A 26669-nucleotide genomic window follows, 5' to 3' on the forward strand; every position below is an offset into this window, starting at 1 on the left:
CTCGGAGGGCTGCCACTTTGACCCACTCTGGCGGTCGGCCGCATGGGTGGGGAAAGGTCCCCCAGGGCCGAGCAGCGCGGCGGGCTGCCACTTTGACCCACTCTTTTGGTCGGCCGCCTGAGTGGCGTGAGGGACCCCAGGGCTGAGCAGCGCGGCGGGCTGCCACTTTTACCCAATTTTCAGATTTCAGCTAGTGTTCACATCGTGATTTCCTCTTCCACTAATCCAGTTTATTTCAGTGAATTCACCTTAGTGAGTTGCTTCAATTCTCCAAGACTGATATATTTCAAAACCAGTATGCCTCATCCTAATGCATTACGTTCCCCCCAAATAAGAGATCCTAGTCTTGATATTTTTTTTTGGTTTAATTTATGACAATCTTAAATAAATTCTAGTGAAGTAGCCGATATTACAGCCAAACCACTCTAATATCTTAAAACGGTATTTATGAAAATGCGCATTTTGTGGCATCAGTTTAAAGAGTGGAGATGGTGTGTCTGTGTATGTGTGTATATGTAAATTCATATATACTGTATGCATGCATATATGTATGTATGTGCGCATATTAAATACTATTTACTATTTTACAGTTTACACTGTTTAAATATATAGATGCACATATTGCCTCTATTGCTTTCTTCTTTCTACTATCTTCCAAAATCCAAACCCTTCTTTCTTCAGGGTTCAAGAAATCAAGACGTCGTTTAGAAAAAGAAAATAAGGCTGATTTTTATTGAACATATATGGTGTGCCAAGTTGATTAACCCTTGGTAAACATTAGGATCACTGGATCGATTTTAGCTTTTCAGTTTCTCTTTTGAACAACTCTGTTTTCAAGGGTCCATATTTCATGACTTTTATTCTTTGAGTCCTTCCAAAGAACAAAAATAGCCTTTACCTTTTTTCGTAGAATATAATTCATACTCCCTTGCGATTATCATTTTGGTCCATTGGATTCTGTAAAGAATCTAAAATGAATTATGAGATCATGATTTTATTTTCTCTGTATTTGAAACATTTTTCTAATTCATCATCTTAAGAATTCTTCCATCATTACTCATGATTACTCATCAGTTATTCCAACTAAGCTGGAAAAAGATAAGTAATAAGAAAACAAAAGAGTGGTGAGATCACTTAGGAGGAGGACACAAGAGTGGAATAAATTGTTATTTTTCTGTGTTTTTATTGTGTTATCCAACTATTGCATCATCTTTTAAGAAAGTGTTAGAAAATACTAGGGGCAGCATCTCTGTAGTTTGCTTTCAGATCCACTCAATATGAGAATTAGAAGTTTTTATTTTCCAACCATGATGACAAAGAGAAGAAATTTCACATTCCATAGCCATAAGGTGAATACGATCAGAAGAATGAATGAATGTAAAGGAAAAGACTGCAGCACTTAGGCTCTAACGGTACGATGAAATTTTCATATTAATGAAATCAGACTATGTGTCTTCAGATGACGATATTTTAAATAAATTTTCTCAAACTTAAGAATTGATCCCTAAACAATGTATTTCCAAGAAAAAAAAATGGAAATACAGTATTCTCCTCCAGTTAGTCCTTCAAAGGAAAGTACTTCACGCAACAGTTTGAAATAAAAATCTGGACAGTCCCACATTGTTAAAAGATGAAAGTATTCTTTCATCTCCAGTGATGTCTATGGACAAAAATTTACTGATTAAAATAGTTTTACTATATTTAAAATGTATTAATATTTAATAAAGTTGATTTCAGTAAGTCTTTATGATATTTGTAAATTCCTTGTAAAATGACATAAAATTATATGAAGTTAAAATGTGCCCAGAGGGTAAACAGCAATAACTATTTGCCCTGTAATCTGAGGGTTAGATATCCCATCTCAATTCATTTTCACAAAAATTCTCAAGGAATCATTATCCTTTCACCTCCACTTTGAGTTAACTCATCTAAGACTACAGCATAAGACAACATTAAAGGCAAAATTTAAGCTCAAATTTCCTAATCTTGAATTACACATAGCTTCACTTATGCCGTGGTACCTCGCTTCAAAGGAGAAAAAACACTTACCTATGTCCTCTGATAACTCTGAGGACCTCTTTCAAAAGAAGTCGGACAGAGATGATATTTAATATTCAAAGGAATAATGGAAATTGAAATCTGCATTTCTTTATCACTTTCACATTGTGGATATTTATTTACTGAACAATTTCCATAACCTTGTGATAATGTGTAGTATTAAGACAAGTAAAAGGAGAAGCCCATGTTATGCTTGTCCTCAAAATAATCTTCTTAGTTAGGACACTATAGCTTAATTTCCCAGAAAAGTTATAAGACTTTGTAGGAGTTCCCAGGAATGGTCCAGATTGAACCCTGTAGAATGTTAGGCAACAAGTAGATTCAAGTGCCTTAAAAATCATCTAGTGAAGCATCCGAGAATGTAATTCCCCTTATGGAGGAAAAATATTACATGGTACGATTAGATTTTGATGAATAGAAGATAGAAGGTAACCAGCTGGTTTAAATTATGTTGTAAATCTAGTAAACTAAAGGAATAAATATATTAGTACATTGCTTTCATATTATAGGTTTTGTGCAGATGTTTGCTGAATAAACTAATCACTAATTTAGAAAGAGATCACTGCTCAGCAATGATGGTTAATTTTTTGTGACAACTCAACTGGACTAAGGGATGCCCAGGGAGCTGGTAAAACGTTATTTGTGGGTGTGTCTATGAAGGTGTCTCTGGAAGATATTAGCATTTGAATCAGTAGGCTGAGTGAAAAAGATCATCCTCACCAATGTGGGTAGGCATCATTGTATACCTTGGGGGCCTGAATAGAACAAAAAGGTAGCGGAGGGCAAATTTGTTCTCTGTTGAGGTGGGACATCTGTCTTCTCCTGCTCTTGAATTTCAGCACCCCTGGTTTTTGAGCCTTTGGACTAAGATTGGGACTTACATCATTGCCTCTCCAGTTCCTCAGCTCTTCAAATTTGGACTAGAACTACACCACCAGTTTTCCTGGGCTTCCCATTTGCAGGCTACAGATCATGGAACTTCTCAGCCTCCATAATCACATGAGCCAATCCCTCATAATAAATCTCTTTCTGTACACCTCTATCTCTGTCTCTGCCTCTGTCTCTATCTCTATATCCTGCTGGTTCTGTTTCCCTGGAGAACCCTGCCTAACACAGCCAGCATTCCCTTTTACTTATGGAAATCTCAGACAGGAGATTAGTCATTCAATATTAATATACATTGTGCACATTACATATACAACTATCTATCTAAATATCTATTTTCAAACAAATTTTATTTGTAATTCTAAAAAGAACAGACTTTATAAAATGCTTATTCCTATTTTTAAAATATTTGCCTGGAGGAAGATACTATTAGTATTTTCATTGGTACGTTATTGTTATTATTTTAGTGTTCTTGAGTTTATCTGAAATTACAAAAAAAAGGGAAAGGTGTTTAGGTAGTAGGTTGTCTGTGGTGGATTGATGAGTATGTTTAGAATACTTCTGAAAAATACAGATTGATAAAGCCCACACTGTATGACTCTTTCTTTCAGGACATGAAAAGGCTATGCAAATTTTTAAAGGCTGTAGTGCAGAATATTTGATTGTTTAAGAAAATATCTTGTAAAACTCTGTATTTACTTTTTAAAAAATATGTATTTTACAAATCACATATATGGATATATATCAGAGTTAGCACTATCCTGATTCTAACGTGGTATACCTAGATCTTACTGTTCAAAGTCAAATGGCTTGTATCCATCTCTAAACCCATTTCTAGGTATTCTGAGCATTAATAGCATATTAATAATTAGGTAAACATACCAATGTAGCTGCCATACTTTGTATCTGCCATTCTTTAAAGCTTTTCAAAATTTATTGATTTACCAAAGGAATATCTAGTTATAATGATGCTACTGATGATAATAGCTAGCATTTATTTTTTACAATATACTCAGCACTTTGTTATGTGCATAGTTTTCCAGTATAAGATTCACAGCATTACAGAAATGTTGATGAGGGTTTAGATTTCAGTATTAAATAGAGGGTCAGGGTAGGACCCAGTAATCCTAGTGAATTCTCGAGATAATATTCTAGGCAGAGAGAACAGGGTGGGAGCACCAGTCCTGAAGTAGATGTGTGCCTGGCTGCGTGGTGTGTTTGAGGAACAGAAAGGAAGTGCGAGTAATGAAAACAGAATCAACACAAAGAAGAGTGATGGCAGAAGAGATCAGATAGGCAATGGGGGCAAATCATCATGCACTTCAGTAGTAGGGCGAGGAAACATCCCACTTGTCCTGGCCAACTTATTTTTATGTCTACTCTTCTGTCATAATTGCTATAAGTCCTTCTTTCACTCTCTAATCTAGGTTGGATCATAAATTATGTGATCACTCTACTGATAAGCATTGCAGATATCTTGGCTTTTATGCTGAATATAGAGTAGCCATACAGAGTTTTAAGCAAAAGAGTGGTGTGATCTGATTTATGTTCTAAAAGATTCACTTTGGCAGCTGTGTTTCAGGGTCTAAGCTCTTGGGCATTAGGAAGAACTCGTAGAAGGCTCTTATGGAAATCCAGGCGAGAGGTGATGGTGGCTCAGGCTAGAGCGGGAGAAGTAGAAATGGGAAGAAGTGGTTGGAGTTCAATATATTTTAAGGTAGAGCTGGCATGATTTTCTGATGGTTTAGACGTAGTGTTTTAAAAATAAATAAAGGATTCTAGGGTAAAACAAAGATTTTTTTTGGCCAGAGAAACTAGAAGGAAGAATTTTCCATCAACTGAAATAGTTAAGGCTGCAGATAGATAAGATTTTTGTGAGATCATCCTGAGTTTATACTTGGACATATTAAATTTAAGATCTCTAAGAGACAACCAGGTGGTGATGAATATACGTTTTAAGTACGAGAACCTAAGTGTGGGAATTCACAAAAGAATTGTGGATTAGAGATACACATTTGACAGCTGTGAGTACACAGGTAGTATTTAAGCCATGAGGATGAATGAGATCAGCAAGGACTAGGCTTAAGGCCTCTGCAAGTTTAAAAGCCCAAGAGAAGAGGATGCAGCCACAGAAACCGAGAAGCAACTCTAGCGATAGGGGAGAAAATCCCACAGAGTATTCAGTCCTGAAAGTCAAGTGAAAAAAGTAGAAGAAGGAGAAAGGAGTTGTGTCAGATGCTTCTAATAAATCAAATAAAACCAGGATGCAAATAGATCACTAAATTTAAGAAGCTGTATATCATGAGTGACATTGATGAAATCAGATTCGTTGGAGTGATGAGAGGTCAAGAGCCTGATTGGATGGAATTAAGAGAGAAGGAGGGGAGAGAAGTTGGAGACCTGGAGTCCATTACCAGAAAAATAGAGCAGACCAATTAAAGAAAGAAAATCTTAATAGTAATAGTAATGCAGGTCGCAGTGAGGACAGTTCCAACCATTTACTCAGTCCCTTGGTTCTTTTTTCATTTCCACCGTTTGTTAGGTGTTTAACATTAAGTAAGACAATAACTTCTCTAAACCTAAATTTACAGTAAAACGTATACACTATTATCACCCACCTCAGCATGTTGATAGGGTTGGTGGTGTTCAATAGAGTGGTGTTCAATAGAGTTTATTAGAGTGAGGTCGTCTATTGAAAACATCTAAAACATATAAATAATGAAAAGAAGTCATTGTTATTTCTGTTTTTCTTATCATTACTTATACTGCTACTACTGCCCCTGCTATTACTATTTTCTTCAATTACTGTTCAGTTTTTACTTAACAAGGAGTGGTAAGTAGTGCCCTGACCCTGCTTGCTCCTTACATTTTTGTACTTCTCTCATTCTTCCTCCTGTCACCACCCTGCCAACATCTCCTTCTCTGAGAACTATAACAAGCATACAAAGAAAACAAAATTTTCTTGCTTAATTTTAGGAAGGCACTAGGTGTTTTTATATTCTTCTTCAAAGTACATCCATATGGTAAAGAATTCTCTTTATTAATAATATTTCTCCTATTTTATATTACAAGTGCCTGCCAGGGTGAGGCTGAAGCAGAAAGACAGACATGAAGGAGGTGTATGTGTTAGCTATGTCTCTGACGTTCCACATTCCCTGACTCAAGATCTGTTCATAGGCCGCATGCTCTGCTGAAAATGTCCACCTCTTTCTTCTCTTCACTAATTATCACTTGCTTTACTCCAAGGTTCCACACTCAAATGCCTTCCAAACTAGAATTCAAATTGTCCCTAGCCCACATAAATATTTCAAGTGTACTGAACATCTAAACAATCTGTGTTTTTTAAAAAGGTGCTACAGTGAGTGTGGGAAAGAGAAACAGTCAAATCCTTTGTAGCCAATCTCCCTCCCCTCCTCTCCTCTTTTCCAGGCCCTTCACAAGGCATTCTGACATTCCTGTCATTGGAATGGGTGAGAATGCTTAGAAATATGGTTCATTTCCACAAATTACAAATCTTACTATTTCATCTCACTTACATAAATTTTAATCAGAATTGTATATACTTATCATCATCTTTGGTGCTTCTACTGGATGGAATTCCTAGACTGTAAGATATATTTTCTTTATGATGAGATTCCAAGTAATAACATTCTATTTGGAATATAGTTAATATTTACATTTTTAACTAAGTTGAACCAAATTCTGTTTCATCACAACTTTGATATAAATATTTCCTATATTTTGACATAATGACATAATTATTTATACATAGTTGTTATGCCTGTTACTGTGACTTCTATTCTTACTCTATGACAGCGTAAAATATTTCTCATCAATTGTTTTATCAATATGTAGGATGAGGAATTTGTCTTTAACTTATAGCCGTGAAAGAAGCCTCAGATTCTCTATATTAGTGAAACTTAATGAAGAAAGGATGATAATGTTGCTTAATTTTCACTATATACACTTCTTTGGTTACAAGTTCTGATAGTTGTTTCGATTGTTGCATATTGTTATGGAGCTACATGCAAATATGTATAAGAGAGTATTTTACATGGTAATGTGATGTTGAGTTCCAATATATGAAATATAAGATGTTTAAAAGTCTCAATGTACTAGAAGATTGCTAAAGGTGAGAGATGTAACTATTGTCATACAAACAAGAATAAAACCAAAGGGCCCACTCCATTGTAATTTAATTGGAGATTGTAAAAGTGGATTTCACTAGTATCTGTGTCTGTGGCTACTGTGAAGTGTTTACATTCCCCAAACAGTATAGAACACCAGCAGCAAATATAAGATGGCCATCTGGCCTAAATTGGAACAGGGATATTACTCTGCCATGTTCAATGGCAGTTTCCATGAGATGTTCATGTTTCCTCCCGCTCTTTACCTCCAGCACCAAAGGAGATTGACCTTAAGGAGGATGGGACTAAAAAGTGTCACAAAATCAGGTTTTGCCTTTTATCTCCCAAATCACTATCGCCATTAAACTAGAGGTATGTTTTAAGTCTGCATTTGAGACTGGGAAAGATATGAAATGTAAATTGAATTTGAGATCAAAGTCTTAAATCAGACTTGACTTTTCATAAACAAAAGTGACGAGAGTCTGGAACATCTTATAGTGCCAGAAAGTATGGAAGAACTCACAAAACAACAAAATGAAGGAATATGTCAAAGGGACACAGGAGCTAACTGAAATAACAAATTGGCACAATTTGAACAACCACATAAATAATGCATTATTGGATTATAATCTAAAGTACAAAATAAATATCCATTGGTGTATAGTGATACAAATAAATGATTGAATAAATAAATTAGTGGGAGAGAATAGATAGATCCCCATTGGAGAGGAATCCAAATAATTTCTATAAATACTTCCTCTTCCAGGAAGGAGGGCATAACTCTCCACTCCTTCAGTGTGGGCTGATTACAGTGACTTACTTCAAAGAGTACAGTACAGAAAAGGGGGAAAACAGTAACTTTACAGTATAGAAACCTAACCAACACTCTCTTAGTCAATTGTTCAAGGTTAAGATCAATAGTCGTAAGACATACTTTTGATATGATATGAAGAGAATGGCAATTTACCTCTGTGGTTGGCCTCCCCAAAACCCATTACCCTATTACCCTAGTCAAAAAATGAGAATTATATCAGAAAAATTCTAGGAGATATTTTTCAAAATATCTGACCAGTATTACTCAAAACTCTCAAGGATATTCTGTAAACTGTCACAGTCTGCAACTAAATGTGATGTGACTACAGCGATATGACAACTAAATGGATGGAATCTTGTAACAGAAAAAGGACATTAGAGAAAAACTAAGGGAATATGAATAAAGTGTGGACTTTGGTTAATTATATACCACTATTGGTTTATTAATTGTGACATATATACCATGCTAATGTAAGGTATAAATAATAGGAAAACTGGATGTGGGGTGTATGTGAGTTCTCTACACTACGTTGACAAATTTTCTGTAAACCTACATCTATCCTAAAATTTTAATAAGTTTATTAAAAAATTCAGAAGAATAGGGTATGTTAAAAGAACACATTAGCCAACCTGAAAGAGCACCCGGTAAACAAAGCTGGGTCAATTTGAGGAATGAATGAATAATGCAGTATTGGATTATAACCAAAAATAGAAAATACATATTCATGAGTCCATACTAACATAAATAAATGATTAAATAAATAAATACACGAGGAGAAGCAGCAAATCTTCCTGACAGAAGAACCACATTAATATATGGATACATCTCCTCTTTCAGGAGGTACAAGTTAATCACCTTCTAGGCCCTGCTTGAGGGAGGGCTACACGTAGTGACTTGCTTCCAAAGAATATACCATAGAAAGGTCGATTAGTAAGTTTTGTGTGGATGAATTTGGCAAACACTACCTTAACTAAGTGACGAAGGTTAAAATCCCCAATGAAATCTTGTTGATATCATGTAGCACCCAATATGATGTAACGAGAAGAGTACTGTGTGTTATTTTTTCCAAAAACCATATACTAGTCTAACCATAAAAAAAAAAAGAAAAAATCAGAGAATCCCCAGTTGGGTACATTCTACATAATTGGTCAATGTTTCTAAACACTGTCAAAGTCACAGAAGATTAGGAAAGACTAAGAAACTTTCACAGACTGGGAAGATATTGAGAACTAACTATAATGTGGTACCCTACATTTGAATCTGGAACAAAAAGAGAAAATTAATGGGAAAACTAGTGACATCCAAATAAAGTCTAGAGTTAGTTAATACTAATGTAGCGATGCCAGTTTCTTTGTTTTTGCAATTGTTCCATTTCACTGTACGACGTTAACAGTGGAAGAAATTGAGTATGGAGTATTTGGGAACTCCCTGAACTATCTTGCAACTTTTCTGTAATTCTTGAAGTATTCCAAAATAAAAAAAGCTTATTTATAAGGAAAGATATGTGACATTATTTTATAAATAGTATACGTGGTGCTACTAGTATCACTAGTTCTTGAGATGGTGTTCTACTGGAACAAAAATCTAAAACTTGTGGAATTAGCTTTGAAATGGAGTGGTGGGGAAAGCTCCCAAGGACACTATTGGTGAAAGCTGGAAGGACAGTGATCTTGCTATTGAATATAAGAGGAAAGTGAAATAACATTTGCCAGTACTGTTGCTTGAGATGTTCTGGAAAATAGAAATGGTATCTAATTAACTCACAGATATGGCCTACAAGGTTTCCAGGAAGAATGCTGCAGCTACTAGCTGACTTCTCTGAGCTTCTTATGAAAAAGTACAAAGCTTTGAGAAGAGCCAAGATGAACTCTCAGTCTTCAGGTGGAATTTAAAGGAAAAATAAAAGAGCAGGACTGTGTTTGAAAATAAAACTTTCTCATTCCAAGTCTTTAAACAACAATAAGTTACCAAAGTAATAAAAGGCTTCAGGTAAAAGATTCAATTCAGTGGGACTTTAAATCCAGTAAAGTGGTCTCTGAGTCAAAAATGTCAATGGTGGATCTTGTAAGACCCTTTGCTAAGACCTCAGAAAGATTTATGGCCCTGTCTCACAGACCCGTGCAGCTAGATGAAGAGCTTCTGAGCAGCAGAAGAGTGTTGTCCAATGGCAGCCTAAAACATGATGTAGGGTAGAGAAGGGCCTTCCTTAGAAAGAAATCTGGGCTTGTCTCACACTTCGTCTCATTGAATTGAATATAAATTGCAGAAAAGAAACTCACAAATTTTCAAAAGATTAATCCACTTGAACTGAAAGGGACAGAGAGAGTTTAAAACAAAGAGTGGTCTCTACGCCCTTAACTTCCCAGAACCGTGACCCAGACTGAGAAAGCTATGCAGCTGCAACTTTGGAATATTTCTAATGGCAAAGGGCAGAGCCAAGAACTTAGAGAGGGAAACGAAGAGCCATAGAAAACCATTCCCAGAGTGCGGCACTGAGCGCTAATCAAGCAACTGGCAATACACACCCAGAGATTTCAGAATCGCTATGAACTAATGATTTCTCTCTGCCTCCCATTCTCCTCCTTTTTGAATAAAAGTGTCCATTACCTTTTTCCTGTATCTGTCATTTTATTTGGGTATATGGAGGGCACAAAACTTTTCATGTTACTTCATGTTTTTTTAGACCAATAGAAACCACATCTAAAAACAACCCCCACATCTGCATCTCCTGAAACAAACGAAAATACTCCAGATTTGAGTATGATGACTAATGAGATAAATCTTTATGTCTTATAGGGTATTTTAAAGGTGAGTGTTATGTAAATAATTATGGGTAGAGGGTAGACTATTGCAGATTAAGGAGAACTATAAATTCTTTGTCTCTCCCCTCAGAAACCTGTAGTCTGTTTCTCTACCCCCTTGAATCTGAACTGTGTAACCAGAACGGAGAGTGTTTCATAGAACATAGCGGAAGTGACTCTCTGCTGGTTTCAGCCCTAATTTCTTAGAAGACTGTCAAGTTCTGTGTCCTCTCTCTTGATATCTATCCTGCTATGAAGTGGAAAAAAGCCCAGATAACCATGTGGAAGAAAATTTAAGCCTTAGTTGATAGTCCCGGCTGAGTTTCCAGCCAACAATCAGCCACGATGAATTACTGGATATCTTCTAGCCCCAATTAAGTTGTTTCACATAGATTAGAGATATGCTGTTCTGGCTGAACACTGCTCAAATAAAAAAACTAAAAACTCAAGAGCAAAGAATTTGTTGTTTTAAAAAACTTCGCATTTAGGGTAGTTTGTATGCAGCAGTAATAATGAAAATACTAGGTCTCACGTCTTTCTCTTTCATGACAATGCCAGCAAACTTAATGTAGGTTAGAGTAAATTAGATTGAAAACATTATTTTTCTAGTAGCATTATTAAAATACATAACACGTGAATGACTGAAATAATTTCAGCATTCACTATATGTTGCACATAAATGTTTCCCCCTTTATTAAATTGAGGTTTTTTAAAACAAAATTATTTTCATTCATTTGATATTTATTTCAATGTAACAGTCTTCCAAGTTTACTCTACACTGGAATATAATGATTTTTGTATACTATATCCATATTGGTGCTTAAAAATGAAAATTTAGATTTACACATGATTATCATTAAATTATTGTGACAAAAATAACCTTGAGATAAAGCCTTACATAATGAATTTTAATTTTAAAGGGGTTATTGTTACTTGAACTAAACGGTATTCTCTGACAATTTACACAATTGCGTTTATTTGCCATTAATTTAATCTCATTACTGTCATAAGTTCTTTATTTTTACATATAGTATTTTGCCATCTAGTGACAAAAAATTAAATATAGCAAACATACTCTTTTAAGTCATCTTGAAAAAAAAACTGTACACTATGCACTTGCTTCATCTGGTACAGAAAATAAATTATGTCTTTGCTTTTTCTTTTTAAAATTATTTTCCACTTTGGAAAACCATTTAAAATGTCATCACCTTTAAGATACTCCATGTCATATATATCCAATATACCCACGTCTGTTAAAATCCAATTCCACTGTAAGGAAAATAAAGTGATGTTAAATTTACTCTGTCAAATAATAATATTTTTGTATTCTAATCTGGATAAAAGTCTTGTCATTTATATTTACTATTCTGTTTCTTTTATAAAATAGAGCTCATTAGCTTGTTTATTTACCAATTAAAAATATCTAACACATCTTCTCTCTATAGAAGTCTCTACTAACACTCACAAAACAGATTTTTTTCAGATGAGTATATCCTTAATGTTAATACATACAATGGGTATTTGTGTTCCAAAAATAAAACATTTTTTCCATCTGTCTCATATATTGTCCACCTGAGCCATTTCAGAGATACAGGTATTGAGACTTAGAAAGAGTAAGTGACTTGTCTCTAATAATAAGTGGTATAACTAGTACTTGAAAAGAAGCATTCTCATGCAAAAATCAAAATTAAAATTCTACTTGGCTAAGAAAATCTCAAATATAAAACATAGTATCATATTCGACAGAGATGGTGGCTAAGGTTTTTTTTACTTATAATTCTAAGTTCCTCCTTTATTTTTATAGGCAAATGCTTTACCATCTTTCAGATAAGGGGTACAAAATATGGATATTCCAATATGGATATCCCATAGCTATTTCCCCCAAATTACCCCTTGGCAAGAAGCTAGAAGATTAAGCAATTTAGAGCAGAATTTGTAAAACTGTTTTTTCAGTTACTTTAAGATTCTAACAAAATTTGTGGGAATTTTCTCCTAAAAAGAATCACTCTTGTAAAGCCCAGCAAAGTGATCATTAGGGATATTGCATGAGGGAGCCTTTCCCTTATGGATTGCCTCCGTTTATTTGCCACTAGCAAGCTTCTACAACATTTTTTCCCTTTCTTAACATTTTTGACAAGTTTTCTTTAAATGTGATCATGTTCCCCCCAAAAATGTGTAGCAGCTGAGAATTCTGCTCTCTCTACATATTAATGTACCAAAGGAAATATCTTGAAATACACATATATATGTATATAGGTATATACGTATATACAAATTAACATTGAACTCATCCTTTGTGTTCTTAAATATCTTAAAGAATTCATTAATTATATGCATGAATGGATTTTTTTGCAAGATAGTGAAGAATAGAAAATTACTTAGCTTTTGAATATAAAGCTTAGAAAAAAATTATTTCCTATATTCCTATTCTTTGCATTTATCGTATCAAGAGCTAAGCTTTGAGGACCTGATCATAGACAGAGTTTAGCATAAGGGAATCCCCAACCAGACAGTGAAAGAAAAGAAGGAAACACCACCTGTCCTGGTCCCAGGATTTTATGGAAGTAAGCCACATATATAAAAGCAAGAATCTAGGCAGATGTCTTAATCTGACTTGTGCAAATTTCAAACCTGTAATAAAAGTATTTTATATGTCTTTAGACACTGGATATCTGAGATTTATGAAGGAGATACTCCACACAATGCTCTTCTCCCACGTCGGTGGGTTCCAGTAAAGAAAAGAGAGAGGATCAGCTTTGTTATCTGGGAAGAGGGAGTAGCTGACACTCTTGAATATCTTTCATCTCCTTTCAGCATAGTGAGACCCAGAAATCTCCACGTGCTTTTTAGAGTCAATAGACGTAACCATACTGAGAGCCAAGAAGACCTCAATAAATGTGCTAGGGCTCAAAAGGTAAAAGTCACTGTTGAAATGGAGGCCGAAGGCAACCCAGGCAAGAATCCAAATGCAGAACCTGGCAGACATTGAGAGATAAGGGCCAAGGGATGATGAGGCAGCAGCAAAGATTACTAATAAGGACTACCAGCCTAAATTAATGTAAAAAGAGATGAGATCCAACATAAGGAAGCCGTAAACATGAGACACATCTACCAGCTGCACACCCAGGGATAGGATTGAGCCAAACCCTCTTTGGAGTACACCAGCCCAGGAGAACCTAGAGGCCACCTTATGCATCTGAAGATTCTCTATTTTCTTCATTGCCACATTCTCTTTCTATCTTAACAGTCTGAAGATTCCCTGTTTTCTTCATTGCCACATTCTCTTTCTATCTTAACAGCCTTTTTCAACTCTTCCGCTCCATGAACACAGGGCCAGGTAAAGGGAACACATAGGAAAAACACCGAAATTTCCTTGCATTTTCCAAGCAGAGATTGTGTATAAAACATTAAAATAAATCCAGTGGATTCTGTTGACTCTTTCAAAGTCCCCCAAAACTCCCATCCTATGCCTGCTACAGAAAACTACTTACGGGTAGAGAATTCACAGCAAATAACAGATTAGTTAGAAAGAAATGAAGACACTAAACTTTTTCTTAATATCTGCTGTGGACTTTCTGTTTATGTTGCCCCAAAATTCATATGTTGAAACTTAATCCTCACTGTGAGGGTATTTGGAGGTGCCGGCTTTCAGAAGTAGTTAGCAATGCACTTAGTGCCCTCATCAAAGAGGCACCAGCGTGCTCCACCACGTGAGGTCACAGCAAGAAAACAGCCATCGAAGGAGCTGGGCCCTCACAAAACCCCGAATTGCCAACTCCTTCATCTTGGACATCCTGGCACCCAGAACTGTGAGAAATAAATTTCTGTTGGTTATAAGCTGCTCAGTTTATGGCATTTTGTTATAGTGACCTGAATGGACTAAGACAATGTCAGAATGCCGAATAAATTTTCAGATTTCACTAGATACCTAATTACTATATTATGCGGTTCTTACAAGGAAAAGTGGAATAAGAATATGCATGGAACTCTCTTTCTCTGCTATCAATACATATGATAAGATGATAGAGATTGCATCAATATAAGGTTTGATTAGTATACTTCCATTTTGTTCCTTTGATAGTCTCTAATTTTCAACTGGACCTTAGTCTGTGAGAATATGCAGATATATGTGGCTACTGAACAATTATGGTAAGGAACTTGTGAAGATGAGGTTATGACATAAAGCTACGAATAATTTAGTCTTATTATTTACAGAAATTATGAAACAATGACTTTTTTTAATAGTCACATTTTTACAGGTGTCTGGTGATATTTCATTGTGGTTTTTTTTTCAGGAAGTTAGCCCTGAGCTAACATTCACTGCCAACCCTCCTCTTTTTTGCTGATGAAGACTGGCCCTGAGCTAACATCCGTGCCCATCTTCCTCTACTTTATATGTGGGACACCTACACAGCATGGCTTTGCCAAGCAGTGCCATGTCCGCACCCGGGATCCGAGCCAGCGAACCCCAGGCCACCGAAGTGGAATGTGTACACTTAACTGCTGCACCACCGGGCCGGCCCCTCATTGTGGTTTTAATTTGCCTTTCTCTGATGCTTAGTGACATTGAGCACGTTTTCAGATACCTGTTGCCCATTTGTATGTCTTTTTTGGATAAATGTCTATTCAAGTCCTTTGCCCACTTTTAGTGAGAATATTGTTTTTATTATTATTGCTATTGAGTTATAGGAGCTCCTTATATATTTTGGATATTAATCCTTTATCAGATATATAGTTTGCAAATATTTTCTCACATTCTATAGCTTGCCTTTCATTTTGTTGGCTACTAACTTTGCTGTGCAGAAGCTTTTTAGTTTGATATAGCCCCACATCTGTTTTTGCTTTTAGATTTCATATCCAAAAAGTAATTGCTAAGCCAAATGTCAAGAAGCTTTCCCCCCGTGTTTTCTTCTAGTTTTACAGCTCCAAGATTTTTAAGTCTTCGATCCATTTTGAGTTGATTTTTGTGTATTGTGAAAGTTAAGGTTCCAATTTCGTTCTTTTTCATATAGATGTCCAGTGTTCCTGCCAGCATTTGTTGAAAAAACTATCCTTTCCCCATTGTGTATTCTTATTACCCATGTGGGCTCTCTTTTCTGTTCTATTGGTCTATATGTCTATCTTCATGCCAATACCATACTGTTTTAGTGTGTTGGCAAGGATGTGGAGAAATTGTAACCCTTGTACACTCTTGGTGAGAATAGAAATGGGACAGCCACCATGGAAACCAGTGTGGTGGGTCCTCAAAAGATTAAAAATAGAACTACTGTGTGATCCGGAAGTCCCATTTCTGGGTATATGTCCAAAAGAATTGAAATCAGGATCTCAGAGGGATACCTGGACTCTTGTGTGATTGTGTGATTGCAGCATTATTCATAACACTCAAGATATGGAAGCAACATGAATGCCCATCAATGGATGAATGGATTAAGAAAACGTGGCATATACACACAATGGAATATTTTTCAGCCTTAAAAAAGAAGGAAATGCTGCCATATGGGACAAAAGGGATGATCCTGGAGGACATTATGCTAAGTGAAATAAACCAGCCACAGAAGAACAAGTAAGTACATTATTCCACTTACATGAGTTATCTAAAATAGTCAAACTCATAGAAGCAGAGAGAAGAATGGTAGTTGCCAGAGGTTGGGGGAGGGGGAAATTGGAGCTGTTATTCAATAGGTGGAAAGTTTTCGTTACGCAAGATGAAGACGTTCTAGAGATTTGCTCTACAACATGGCGATCATGGTTAACAATACTGTATTGTACACACGACAATTTATTAAGTAGATAGATCTCATATTAACTGTTGTTGCTACAATAAGAAAATTACACAATTGGGTACTAGCTAAACTTCAATAAGTATCTAAATTGATGTCCACAGCTCCAATAAATTTTCTTCCAACAAAATGCTCAAGAAACATCAGTAAAAATAAGTTTTAAGGGTACTCTTCCACTCGGTCTAAATTAGGACATTCATGAATTAATGATAATTCATTTGTAGATTTTCCAAAATGTCATTTTGAGGTGTGTTTTCCTTATGCTGATTATAAGATAAAGATTTTCTATAGGCAAACTACTGTTTAAGTACTTTATATACATTAAATAAAAACTATCATGAAGTAGATACTATTATAATGCCAGTTTCAAAAGTGAAGTAACTGATGCACAGAGGGGTTAAGCAGCTTGCCCGAGGTTACGTTGCTAACACACAGAAGATCCACACAGTGTGGCTTCAAATTCTGTATTATTTAAAATTATGTTACATTGCCTCTGCCATTATATTTTGAAATATAACTCTTGCTGTCACTTCCTCAACAGTTAGCTAGTATCCTACTCTTCATAACCACCCAAAATTTTAGGGTATTATGGTTATACTTCTCGGAAATGTAGTGCAACATGCAGCTCAGTCTAAACAAAACATTCAAAATCTCATCTCCTGAGAATGATTACTTATTCAGGTATGATGCATGACAAAATTGAGAAAATGAAACATGACAAGATATTTTGAGAGAACTTCTGAAAAGAAGTTTCCTCAGTTTTTAAGAGTTTCCCAAAGCAAAGCTGTATTTCTTCCCTTAGTAAGATTGCCAGACTTAGCAAGTAAAATACAGGATGACCAGTTAAATTTGAATTTTAGATAAACAATGAATAATTTTTCATAAGACATACTTATACGAAAAAAAATGCTGTTTATCAGAAATTCAAATTTAACTGGGTGCTCTGAATTTCATCTGGCAATCTTACTCTTTAGTTCATTACAGAATAATGAAGATCTGGGAACTCTTGGCAGACATCTTGTAATCATAACGGTAAGTCAGTCTTCAGACGAAATGTCAGCTAGTAAAAGAGAGAGATGGAAACAAACAAGATAACGATGGCATACTTTAACTGTTGAAACAAAACAAGCCCGAAGCCAGCCTTACTTCATATTTTTCACTAACATGGCCAATATGTTCCATTAGTGTTTTAGCTAGGCTAACTTGAGCACTATGTTACTATAATAAAATATACCTACTGTGATACACACAAAAGAATTATCATGGATTGTGATTGATCTAATAAAGTTGTTCTGTTCTCCTGAACATGCTTCAGCTATTCAAAGTTTACACTCTCCACACATGCAAAGAGAAGTGACTTGGGATCTACAGACAGGTTACAACATATAATATAATTCCTTTGCTTTATTTGGCTCCTAAAACTTGAAAGTTCAAGACAGAAGGCCAAAGGGGTAATAAGAACTCTATTTTATATCATGCAGGGAACATCACGAATCAGTACCAAGGCCAGCAATATTCAAACATCATATCTTGATGTTAGAATAGTGTACAATTTGTTCCATCACTGCACATGACTGATGTTGTGTTTTGGTTGTTGTCATTGCTCTTTCCCTCAAATCACCTCTTGGCTCTGTATCTCTATGTTGTGTTAGATCTATTATTCAACTGCTATCTTTATTATCAGCTCATTATCTCACTGATGGCGTGATGTTTCCCTGGTGACGCTGGAATGGGCCTGCATAAAGATGTTCACACACTTGGGTTTTGGTTAGAATTAGAAAAACTTGACACCAGTATCCCCCAGAAACAGTGATAACCACTCTTTTATACGTGTGAGATGTGTTTCAGTGGAGGAATGTTAGAGATAATAGAGATGAATACTTAGTAATAAGTAGCTTGAGTAAGGAAACTCGGGTGAATATTTATTTTATTCAAATAGTCAGCTTTGTCTTTATATATTTTCAAAGTAGACAGCATAAAAAAAGACTAGCAAAAAAGTGTAACCAATCACATATCTTTTCTTCAAATGCAATCCTATTTTTCTCTTGTATTTACTAATATATATATATATGTATATAGATATGTATATTGTCCCACTATCAGCCCATTTATTATCTTTCCCCTATAGGAATTCATATCTTATTGTCTTTCCCCTATAGGAATTCATATTAGTTGGCTGTTTTCAGGAACACTTCTCTAAAACTAGATTTAAACCCTGACAATCTCCTCTACTCTATATCGAAAAATGTCTTCTAGTTGCTCGCTTTTCTTGACCTAAAAATCAAATTTTATTTTGAACTTGTTATCACTCAATACTGACTTATTCCTAGGTCATTTTCATAGTATTTGTATTTTCCTCTTCAGCTTCTCCTTTACGTTAGTGAACATATATTCACCAAATGCTTATATATCTGGTTACTCTTTCAATTGTGAAAAATAACATATTGCCATGGACTTTCTTTACACAGAATCTGAAAAGAATTCTTGTACATTTGTGGTAGATTTTATTATTCTTTTTTTCCTCTCATAAGAGTATATGTCATCAGTATTAAGGTACATCAAATAATCCAAAACCTGAGATTAAATGGTTAGTAAATATACTTGAGCTAGACAAGCACAGAGCTATTGCCAACAAAAAGAACATAATAAAATCCAATTCAGTTCTTAGAAGCAATACAAATGAGCATTTTACAAGGGTAAATAAATAATGAGATGTACCCATATATTCATTTATTAAAATTTTCCTACAAAGGAAACTTACTAACATTAAATATGTACCCCAGAGTACTGTGTGCATATGTATGTAGGTATCCACATACACACTATGCACCACACACCTACACACACATATATATGCGTACATACACACTTTATATATATACCTAACAGACAAATATATATATGTACACATGAATGAAAATATATACATATAAATTTATTATTATTATTTTTGAGGCAGATGTGCTAACATCTGCTACTAATCCTCCTCTTTTTGCTGATGAAGACTGGCGCTGAGCTAACATCCATGCCCATCTTCTTCTACTTTATATGTGGGACGCCTACCACAGCGTGGCTTGCCAAGCAGTGCCACGTCCACACCCAGGATCCCAACCGGTGAACCCCGGGCTGCCAAAGCGGAACGTGTGAACTTCACCGCTGTGCCATCAGGTCTGTCCTATATATCTAAATTTGATGCATAGTATTATGTTGAAAATTATTAACCTAGCATCAATTTTATCATGAGAAAGGTGTTGAAAGCAACATTTTATTGGAAACTAGTTGAAAAATTATGAAAACTTCAGGAAGAATAGCCACTGCAATGATGAAAATGATGACCTTTAAGATTCATTTAAAAGAACAGCCTTAGTTTAGGCTTGTTTGAAAATATATATATATCTATATATCAGAAAGGGCATATTTGGTGAGATATTCTTCAGTGATATCTGCTTTTTTTCAGAGGAAAAATGTTAAATAGACTCTAATTCATAAAGACAAAACTGTGTCATGGGAATTAGGAATATTTATCTTGCTGCTCCCCATATGAACTTTCTGAATATTCCAGGAAGACAGAAACTTTTAGAAAGAAGAATGACAACTAAAAATAAAACAAATTAATATATATATGTGTGTTAATATATATTATATATATATGTACATATAAAGTAGGTAAGAAAAGGATGAATAAACCATTAATATATGTCAAAGAGAGAACACTGTCTTAAAGATCTTGCCACAAAGGAAGTGTGGCTGCATATTATTGTGAATTAAAAAAAAATAATAATGAAGCAATTATCTTTATAGAAGCGAATGAGTGGCTCACAGAAAAAATCTAGGAAAGGAATAACAAAATGAAATAGAATAATTCAAGAACAAATGTTGAAGAGTAAAATAAGGCCATCACAGAAAGGAAGGTCAAATCAGAAGTATGAGTAACAGAATAATCACTAATGAAAATAAGGCAAGTGCTTGAATAGTAGAGCCAAGGAAAGCAGACACAATTAAGGTGAAATGAACAAAATATTAACATGAGTAGAAAGAAAATGGTAAACTGGCAAAGGGATGTCAGCATGCACATTATTGGCACCTTTTAAGGAAAGAACTGTAATAATTAAACCAAAAATATAACCAGATATAAAAATCTAAGAAGCCTGAATTAAAAAGTTGAAAATGCACAATGTGTTCCAAGAAAAATAGAGGAGCAACTTCTGTGAAAATTAAATATTTATACATCTTTCATTCCGTCAATTCTTTTCTTAAGAACTGTCTGCTGGAAATAAAATGAATATAAAGATAAATTATAAGTATATTTTTGAAATATTGGAGTCAAAGTGACTAGAATCAAAGTGACTATTAATCAATAAGGAATAGCACAAATTTTTGTGTTTCAAATATTTGAAAATGATAAATTAGCTCTACACCAGATAACGTTTAGAGATCTTCACCAGATATTGCTGAAGGGGAAAAGCTTGATTTAAAATAGTTTGTAGCATCTTATTTTTATAGAAGTAGCAATAAACTAAGAAATGAACATGCTCTATATGTGTAGGATTTTTCCCCTTTACTCTTCCCTCTGTTTTGTATATTTTCTAGAATGAACCTCTACTTTTGATAAAGATAAAAAGTTATGTTTGAACATATAATAACTTTCAATTTTTGTGCATGCATACACATTTATAGAGAAATATACTAACCAATTTTCTTTGTATTATTAAATATACCTACTTTTAGCAAGAAATTCGAGTTCTTTTCTTAAAATTTCTCTTTAAAAAATAAAAATTCTAAGAAGTACTGCATTGAGGAAATATATTCTCTGAAGGCAGAGATCCAAATTTGGATAATCCCTCAGTGTATGATAGGGAACTTTTACTACTTATTCTCAACACTAAACAGTTTCTACTCATTAATAAAGTGAAATTGAAAGTTATTCCAGTACTTTGTGAAAGTACAAGTAATGTATAAGCAAAAGAGGAGAATAAAAATTTGGAAAAATCATTTAATATCAGTAATACCAGATTAATCTGGTTTTAATTTTTTAAAACCTTTCTGATGTTAAAAGACAGTTAAATAGAAGCTGCAATCTTTTCAGAAAGATTCAGAGTTAATGGGATTCTGAAGTACACCTGTTGGGATGAACAAGGCTTTTTAGTGGAGGTGATATCCTAAAGTTGAAAGTCTGCATTTGACTTCAGTTCACCTTTCATTATTTTCTCCCTAGTTACTTTTTAACTAACCTAATGAAACAATCTATAAACAAGGAGCATTTATAAAGCATGGGTAATTAACATAGGTCATGGGTTAATAGCAAGAAATAGCCATCATTTAAATATTTACTTCTGTTGTAAAGGCAGGAAGATCAGGGAAATGAAAATCAAAACTACACTAAGATATCACCTTACACCTGTTAGAATATCCAAAACCAAGAGTGACAAATGTTGGAGAGGCTGTGGAGAAAAAGGAACCCTCATATACTTTTGGTGGGAATGCAAACTGGTGCAGCCACTATGGAAAACATTATGGAGATTTCTCAAAAAATTAAGAATAGAAATACCTTATGACCCAGCCATGCCACTACTGGGTATCTATCCAAAGAACTTGAAATCAGCAATTCCAAAAGTCCCATTCACCCCTATGTTCACCGCAGCATTATTCACAATAGCCAAGTCATGGAACCAACCTAAGAGCCAAGCAACTGATGGTTGTATAAAGAAGATATGATATATATATACAATGGAATACTACTCAGCCATAAAAAAGAACAAAGTCGTCCCATTCACAACAACATGGATAGACCTTGAGGGTATTATGTGGAGTGAAATAAGCCAGACAGATAAGGACGAACTCTGTATGACTCCACTCATAGGTGGTAGTTAACATAAAGACAAAGAGAACTGATCGGTGGTTACCAGGGGAAAGTGGGGTGGGGGGAGGGCACTAAGGGTGAAGTGGTGTACCTACAACATGACTAACAATAATGCACAACTGAAATTTCACAAGGTTGTTAACTATCATAATCTTAATAAAAAAAAGTTAGGAATCATTACTCTGGTCATTTTCCTCATTTTATAAATGACTCACAGGGGCCACACCCATGGCCGAGTGGTTGAAGTTCCACATGCTCTGCTTCAGCAGCCCAGGCTCAGGGGTTTGGATGCTGGGTGTAGACCCACACCACTCGTCAGCCATGCTGTGGTGGTGACCCACATACGAAATAGTGGAAGACTGGCACAGATGTTAGCTCAGGGCTAATCTTCCTCAAGCAAAAAGAGGAAGATTGGCAACAGATGTTAGATTAGGGTGAATCTTCCTTGGCAAAAAAGAAATTAAAAAAAAGACCCATTTATAGTGTATCTACAAGCACATATATGAGATGGATCCCTGTCCTCACCCTCACTAGAGTCCTTTGCAAGAAGCTGGCAAGAAACTTGGTTTCCTGCCAAATGTGCCGTGATTAGGATAAAAATAAAACACAGGAGACAGCAGAGCACAGGTAACTGGAAGGCTGACAGTTTTGTTTTCGTTTTTAGGCAAGAAAAACTATTTAAAGATGAAGAAATAGGGCAGAAAAAAATCCACTGACATGCTCCTATGAAAGAAACAGGATGACCTTCTAAAAGAAAACAATGTCTAGGTCAATGTTGCCTGACACCTAAGACCGTTTTCCCTTAAAAATAATCTTTGGGGTCCATTGCCAGTAACATGGGGGCCAAAATCACCTGCAGGTCCTCCCACAGGGCGACACACTTAGAAATAAGGATTAAAAAACAGCAGCCTGTTAAACATACAGCTGAGTTTGCAAGTAACTGAAGAAAATCCTAGGGGTCCACGCCCAGAGCATTTAGCGGACGTGGAGTTCAGCAGCTCTGAGGCTGTGCCGCGGTGGCTTGGTCATCTCCCTAGTGAGGTGCTTAGGTTCTGGTGGCCACGTGGAGGCAGGAGACAGAGCCTTGGACCTCAGTACGGCCGGGGTTGGAATCGAGACCCCTGTGGAAAGTTGGAGCCTTCACAGGCCCACAGCTTCAGTGAGGGCGAGCGAGACCAGAACCGGCTCAGGAGCGTGGAGACAGCCTGGGCCTGGTGAGGTGGAGGGAAAGGTCCCCCATGAGGACAGGGAGCTCCAAGCCTGCTTGCACGCGGGCCTGGGCCTCAGGATGTGTCTCTCCTGCAAGGTCCAGTGATCCTCCAGGTCAAAGTCAGCATGAAGGACCCCTCGCTGTTGGTCTCCCTCGAATCCCGCCAGAAGCAACAAAGACGGTTCCAGAGAGACATCTTTCCCGCAGGATCCCCACAGGAAAAGCCGCTCTGAGCACGATGCACAAGAAAAACTCACAGAGCACACGAGAGCGCCACCACGAGCCCCTGTGAGAACCAGCAGCCGCATTCGACGCCAGCCATTCAGACGGTGGAATCCTCTGACCCACAGGCTAAAACGGCCGTGTTAAAACGATTAAAGGCGTGGTGAAAACGGGAGGAAAGAACAGACTTTTGTTTTTAAAAAGACCAAGTAGTTTTGAAAGAGAATTCCAGAAATAAAAAAGTTTCATATTAAAAACTCAATGGACAGGTTAAACCGCAGATTGAGCACAGCTAAGGAGAAAAGTGGTGAAATGGAATACGGACACAGAACACAGCACAGAGAGAGAAATAGAAACAGGAAAGAGAGGGAAAGAGACACAGAGAGCTAAGGGAAAAAAGTCACCTTCACAGAAGCAATGGGGAGAGTGTTCCCAGACAGATGGAGTGCGATGCGAATGCTCAGCTCAGGAAGTGAGTCCTGAGCAGGAAGAACACAGCTGCCTTCACACCCAAGGCGCTTAGGTGAGTCACCAGAACACCAGCACAAGTGATCACAGCGAGAACACAGCATCTCCTATGTGCTCAACGCTTTACTCAAAGATCATCCTTTTAATATGTTGGCCTATTTCCTTCCAGTCTTTCATCTATGCGTGTTTAGTACACATACAAAAATTTCAGGGGAAAATCAGATTGATACAGTACATATAATTTTGTATGTACTTTTTTTACTCAGCGTTTTCCCATGAGCATTTTCGCAGGTCATTACGCAGCAGCAGCGGAACTGCATCAATAAGAGCGAAGACTTGAGTTGTGGTTACGAACGTGGGATGTGAAGTCAAGCGTTCTGTGTCTGAGTCCCAGCTCACGACTCACCAGCTGTGTGACCTTGGGTAAGTTACTCGTCCTCTCTCTGCTCCCATTTTCTCATCTGTAAGTTAGTGTCACTTGCTATTTACTAAGCTATCTGGCAGGCACTGTGCTAAAGACTTGAATAATCCCATTTGATTTTCACAAAACCCCTATGGATTACATGTGTTATTGGCCTTATTTTACAGACGAGAGACTGGGCCTTAGAAAGAATGTGAAGTGATTCGCCCCAAATCACACGGCCGCTGATGGTGCTTCAACTTGAATTGAGATGTGTCTGCAAAACCTGCGCCCTCGATGCCACACTCTTCTTCCATACATTTGAACAGGCTCAGAGTACGCAGACCATAAAGCTGACGACAAGAGGCCCCGAGTGCTGCACGTCTCCAATTATTTCCTATCACACACAGCCCAGGAAGAACGTCTTTGCCCATCAAACTCTGTGTGCACCTCAGGTCGTGCCTGCAGGGTGGTTACTCTGAAGTGGACTCACTGAGTTGAAAGGTGTGAACATTTTAAGGCTCTTAATCCATGTTGGCAAACTGCTTTCCAGAAGCGACGAAACCATTTACAAACCCAGTGGCAGTTTAGGAGCGTAAAACTGATTTATTCTGTTATTTACCTATTTAAATGCTTTGCCCAAGTTTCTTTAGATGTTCATTTGTCTAATTTGTATGTTGTATAGTTATATATTATGTTACGTTATACATTATGGTATATGTATTATATGTTATGTGTGCATGTATGCATATGTTATATATAATATAAGTTCTCTATTATGTTTTATATAGTTATATAGTATATGTATTAGCCAGTTTTATCAGGAATATGTTTAATAAACATTGATTTTAGAACAGCTCTGGAGTTGCAGGAAAGTTGGGAGATAGTAGAGAGAGCTGTCACATGCCCCACACCCAGTTTCCCCGCTGTGAACACCTTCCGAGGGATGGCACATTTGCCGATATTAATGAACCAGTACTGACGCCCTATTCCGAGCTACAGTCCACACGTCACTCTATTTCCTTGTTCCCACCTATGGCCCTCACTGTCCCAGGGTCCCACCCTGGATGCCGCCGCATGGTTAGCCGCCAGGGCTCTCTGGGATCCTCTGGCTGAGGCGGGTTTTGCCTAGCATTCATTTTTGCAAATCTTTCTTCCAATTTATAATTTCCCTTTCTCATTTATGTGTGCTGTTTCCTGATGTATATGAAAAATAAACTCTATATTCAAATGGATCAGTCTTTTGTTCTGTGGTATCTTCTGCTGCATTTATTCTTAGAACGTTCTTCCCTACATCAGAATGGCAGAAATGTTTACCTATAGAGATTCTCACTGTTTCACGTTTTCACTTTTTATGTATATCTAATTGACCAAACCATATGGGATTTATTTTGGAATATGGTATGAGGGGGGTCTGATTTGCTCTTTTCCAAATAGTTACCATTCCTCTGAGCACCACCTCTTACAGAGTCCTTCCTTTGCCCCTTGATGTGTGACCCTCTGTTCCCTGTGAACGTTTGCTTCTGGGCTGCCCGCTCTTTCCCACGGCTACGCAGACCACTCACCCCAGTGTGCTCAGGACTGTGTCAGTTTTATCGCTGGCAGCCCCGGTCCTGGGCACCCTCAGTCCCGGGCAAACTGGGACAGTTGGTCACCCACCCACGACCCAGCCTTGCACCACTGCCATGCTGTCCTGCTTACTGTTGTACGCCTTTTGTGGTCCCCCAAAGTGGGCTGTTTCTCTTCCATGAAATACAGAATATTTCACCAAATTGCAACATAAGAATCCTACGGGAGCTGCAATCCAGGGAAAAATAATTTGAGAGCAGACAGTGTTGCAGTATCGAGTCTCCTCCTGGGAACACGCAATGCCTCTGTCCAGCCTTCTTTATGTTTCTCAGTAAGACGCAAAGTTCTCTATACACAGGCCTCTACATCCACCTCATTCCCGGGCAACCTAAAAGTTTACACTGCTATATTAAATGGCAACTTTTCCCCCATTACATTTGCTAAATAATTTTTAAAATATTCCATGTATATTCAC

General features: G+C 36.7%; 1 protein-coding gene across 7 annotated transcripts in view; it reads left to right on the top strand.

Annotated features, from left to right (window-relative positions):
- Nucleotides 1–25860, top strand: part of LOC138922181 (uncharacterized) — a 77717-nt gene extending 51857 nt beyond the window's left edge. For 3 of the 7 annotated variants that reach the window (XM_070259008.1, XM_070259010.1, XM_070259009.1), the window contains 5 exons: nt 16053–16248; nt 17440–17497; nt 19534–19633; nt 23632–24648; nt 24814–25860. In XM_070259008.1, the coding sequence (XP_070115109.1) occupies nt 16053–16248; nt 17440–17497; nt 19534–19633; nt 23632–23768 (491 nt within the window). In that variant the 3' untranslated portion in view covers nt 23769–24648; nt 24814–25860. Of the gene's footprint in view, nt 1–16052; nt 16249–17439; nt 17498–19533; nt 19634–22989; nt 24649–24813 lie in introns of all 7 variants that reach the window. The other 4 variants (XM_070259014.1, XM_070259013.1, XM_070259011.1 and 1 more) reach the window with 4 other exon arrangements.
- Nucleotides 25861–26669: the final 809 nt, after the last annotated feature.

Source organism: Equus caballus, unplaced genomic scaffold, assembly GCF_041296265.1.
Source record: "Equus caballus isolate H_3958 breed thoroughbred unplaced genomic scaffold, TB-T2T haplotype2-0000563, whole genome shotgun sequence".
Taxonomy (NCBI): domain Eukaryota; kingdom Metazoa; phylum Chordata; class Mammalia; order Perissodactyla; family Equidae; genus Equus; species Equus caballus.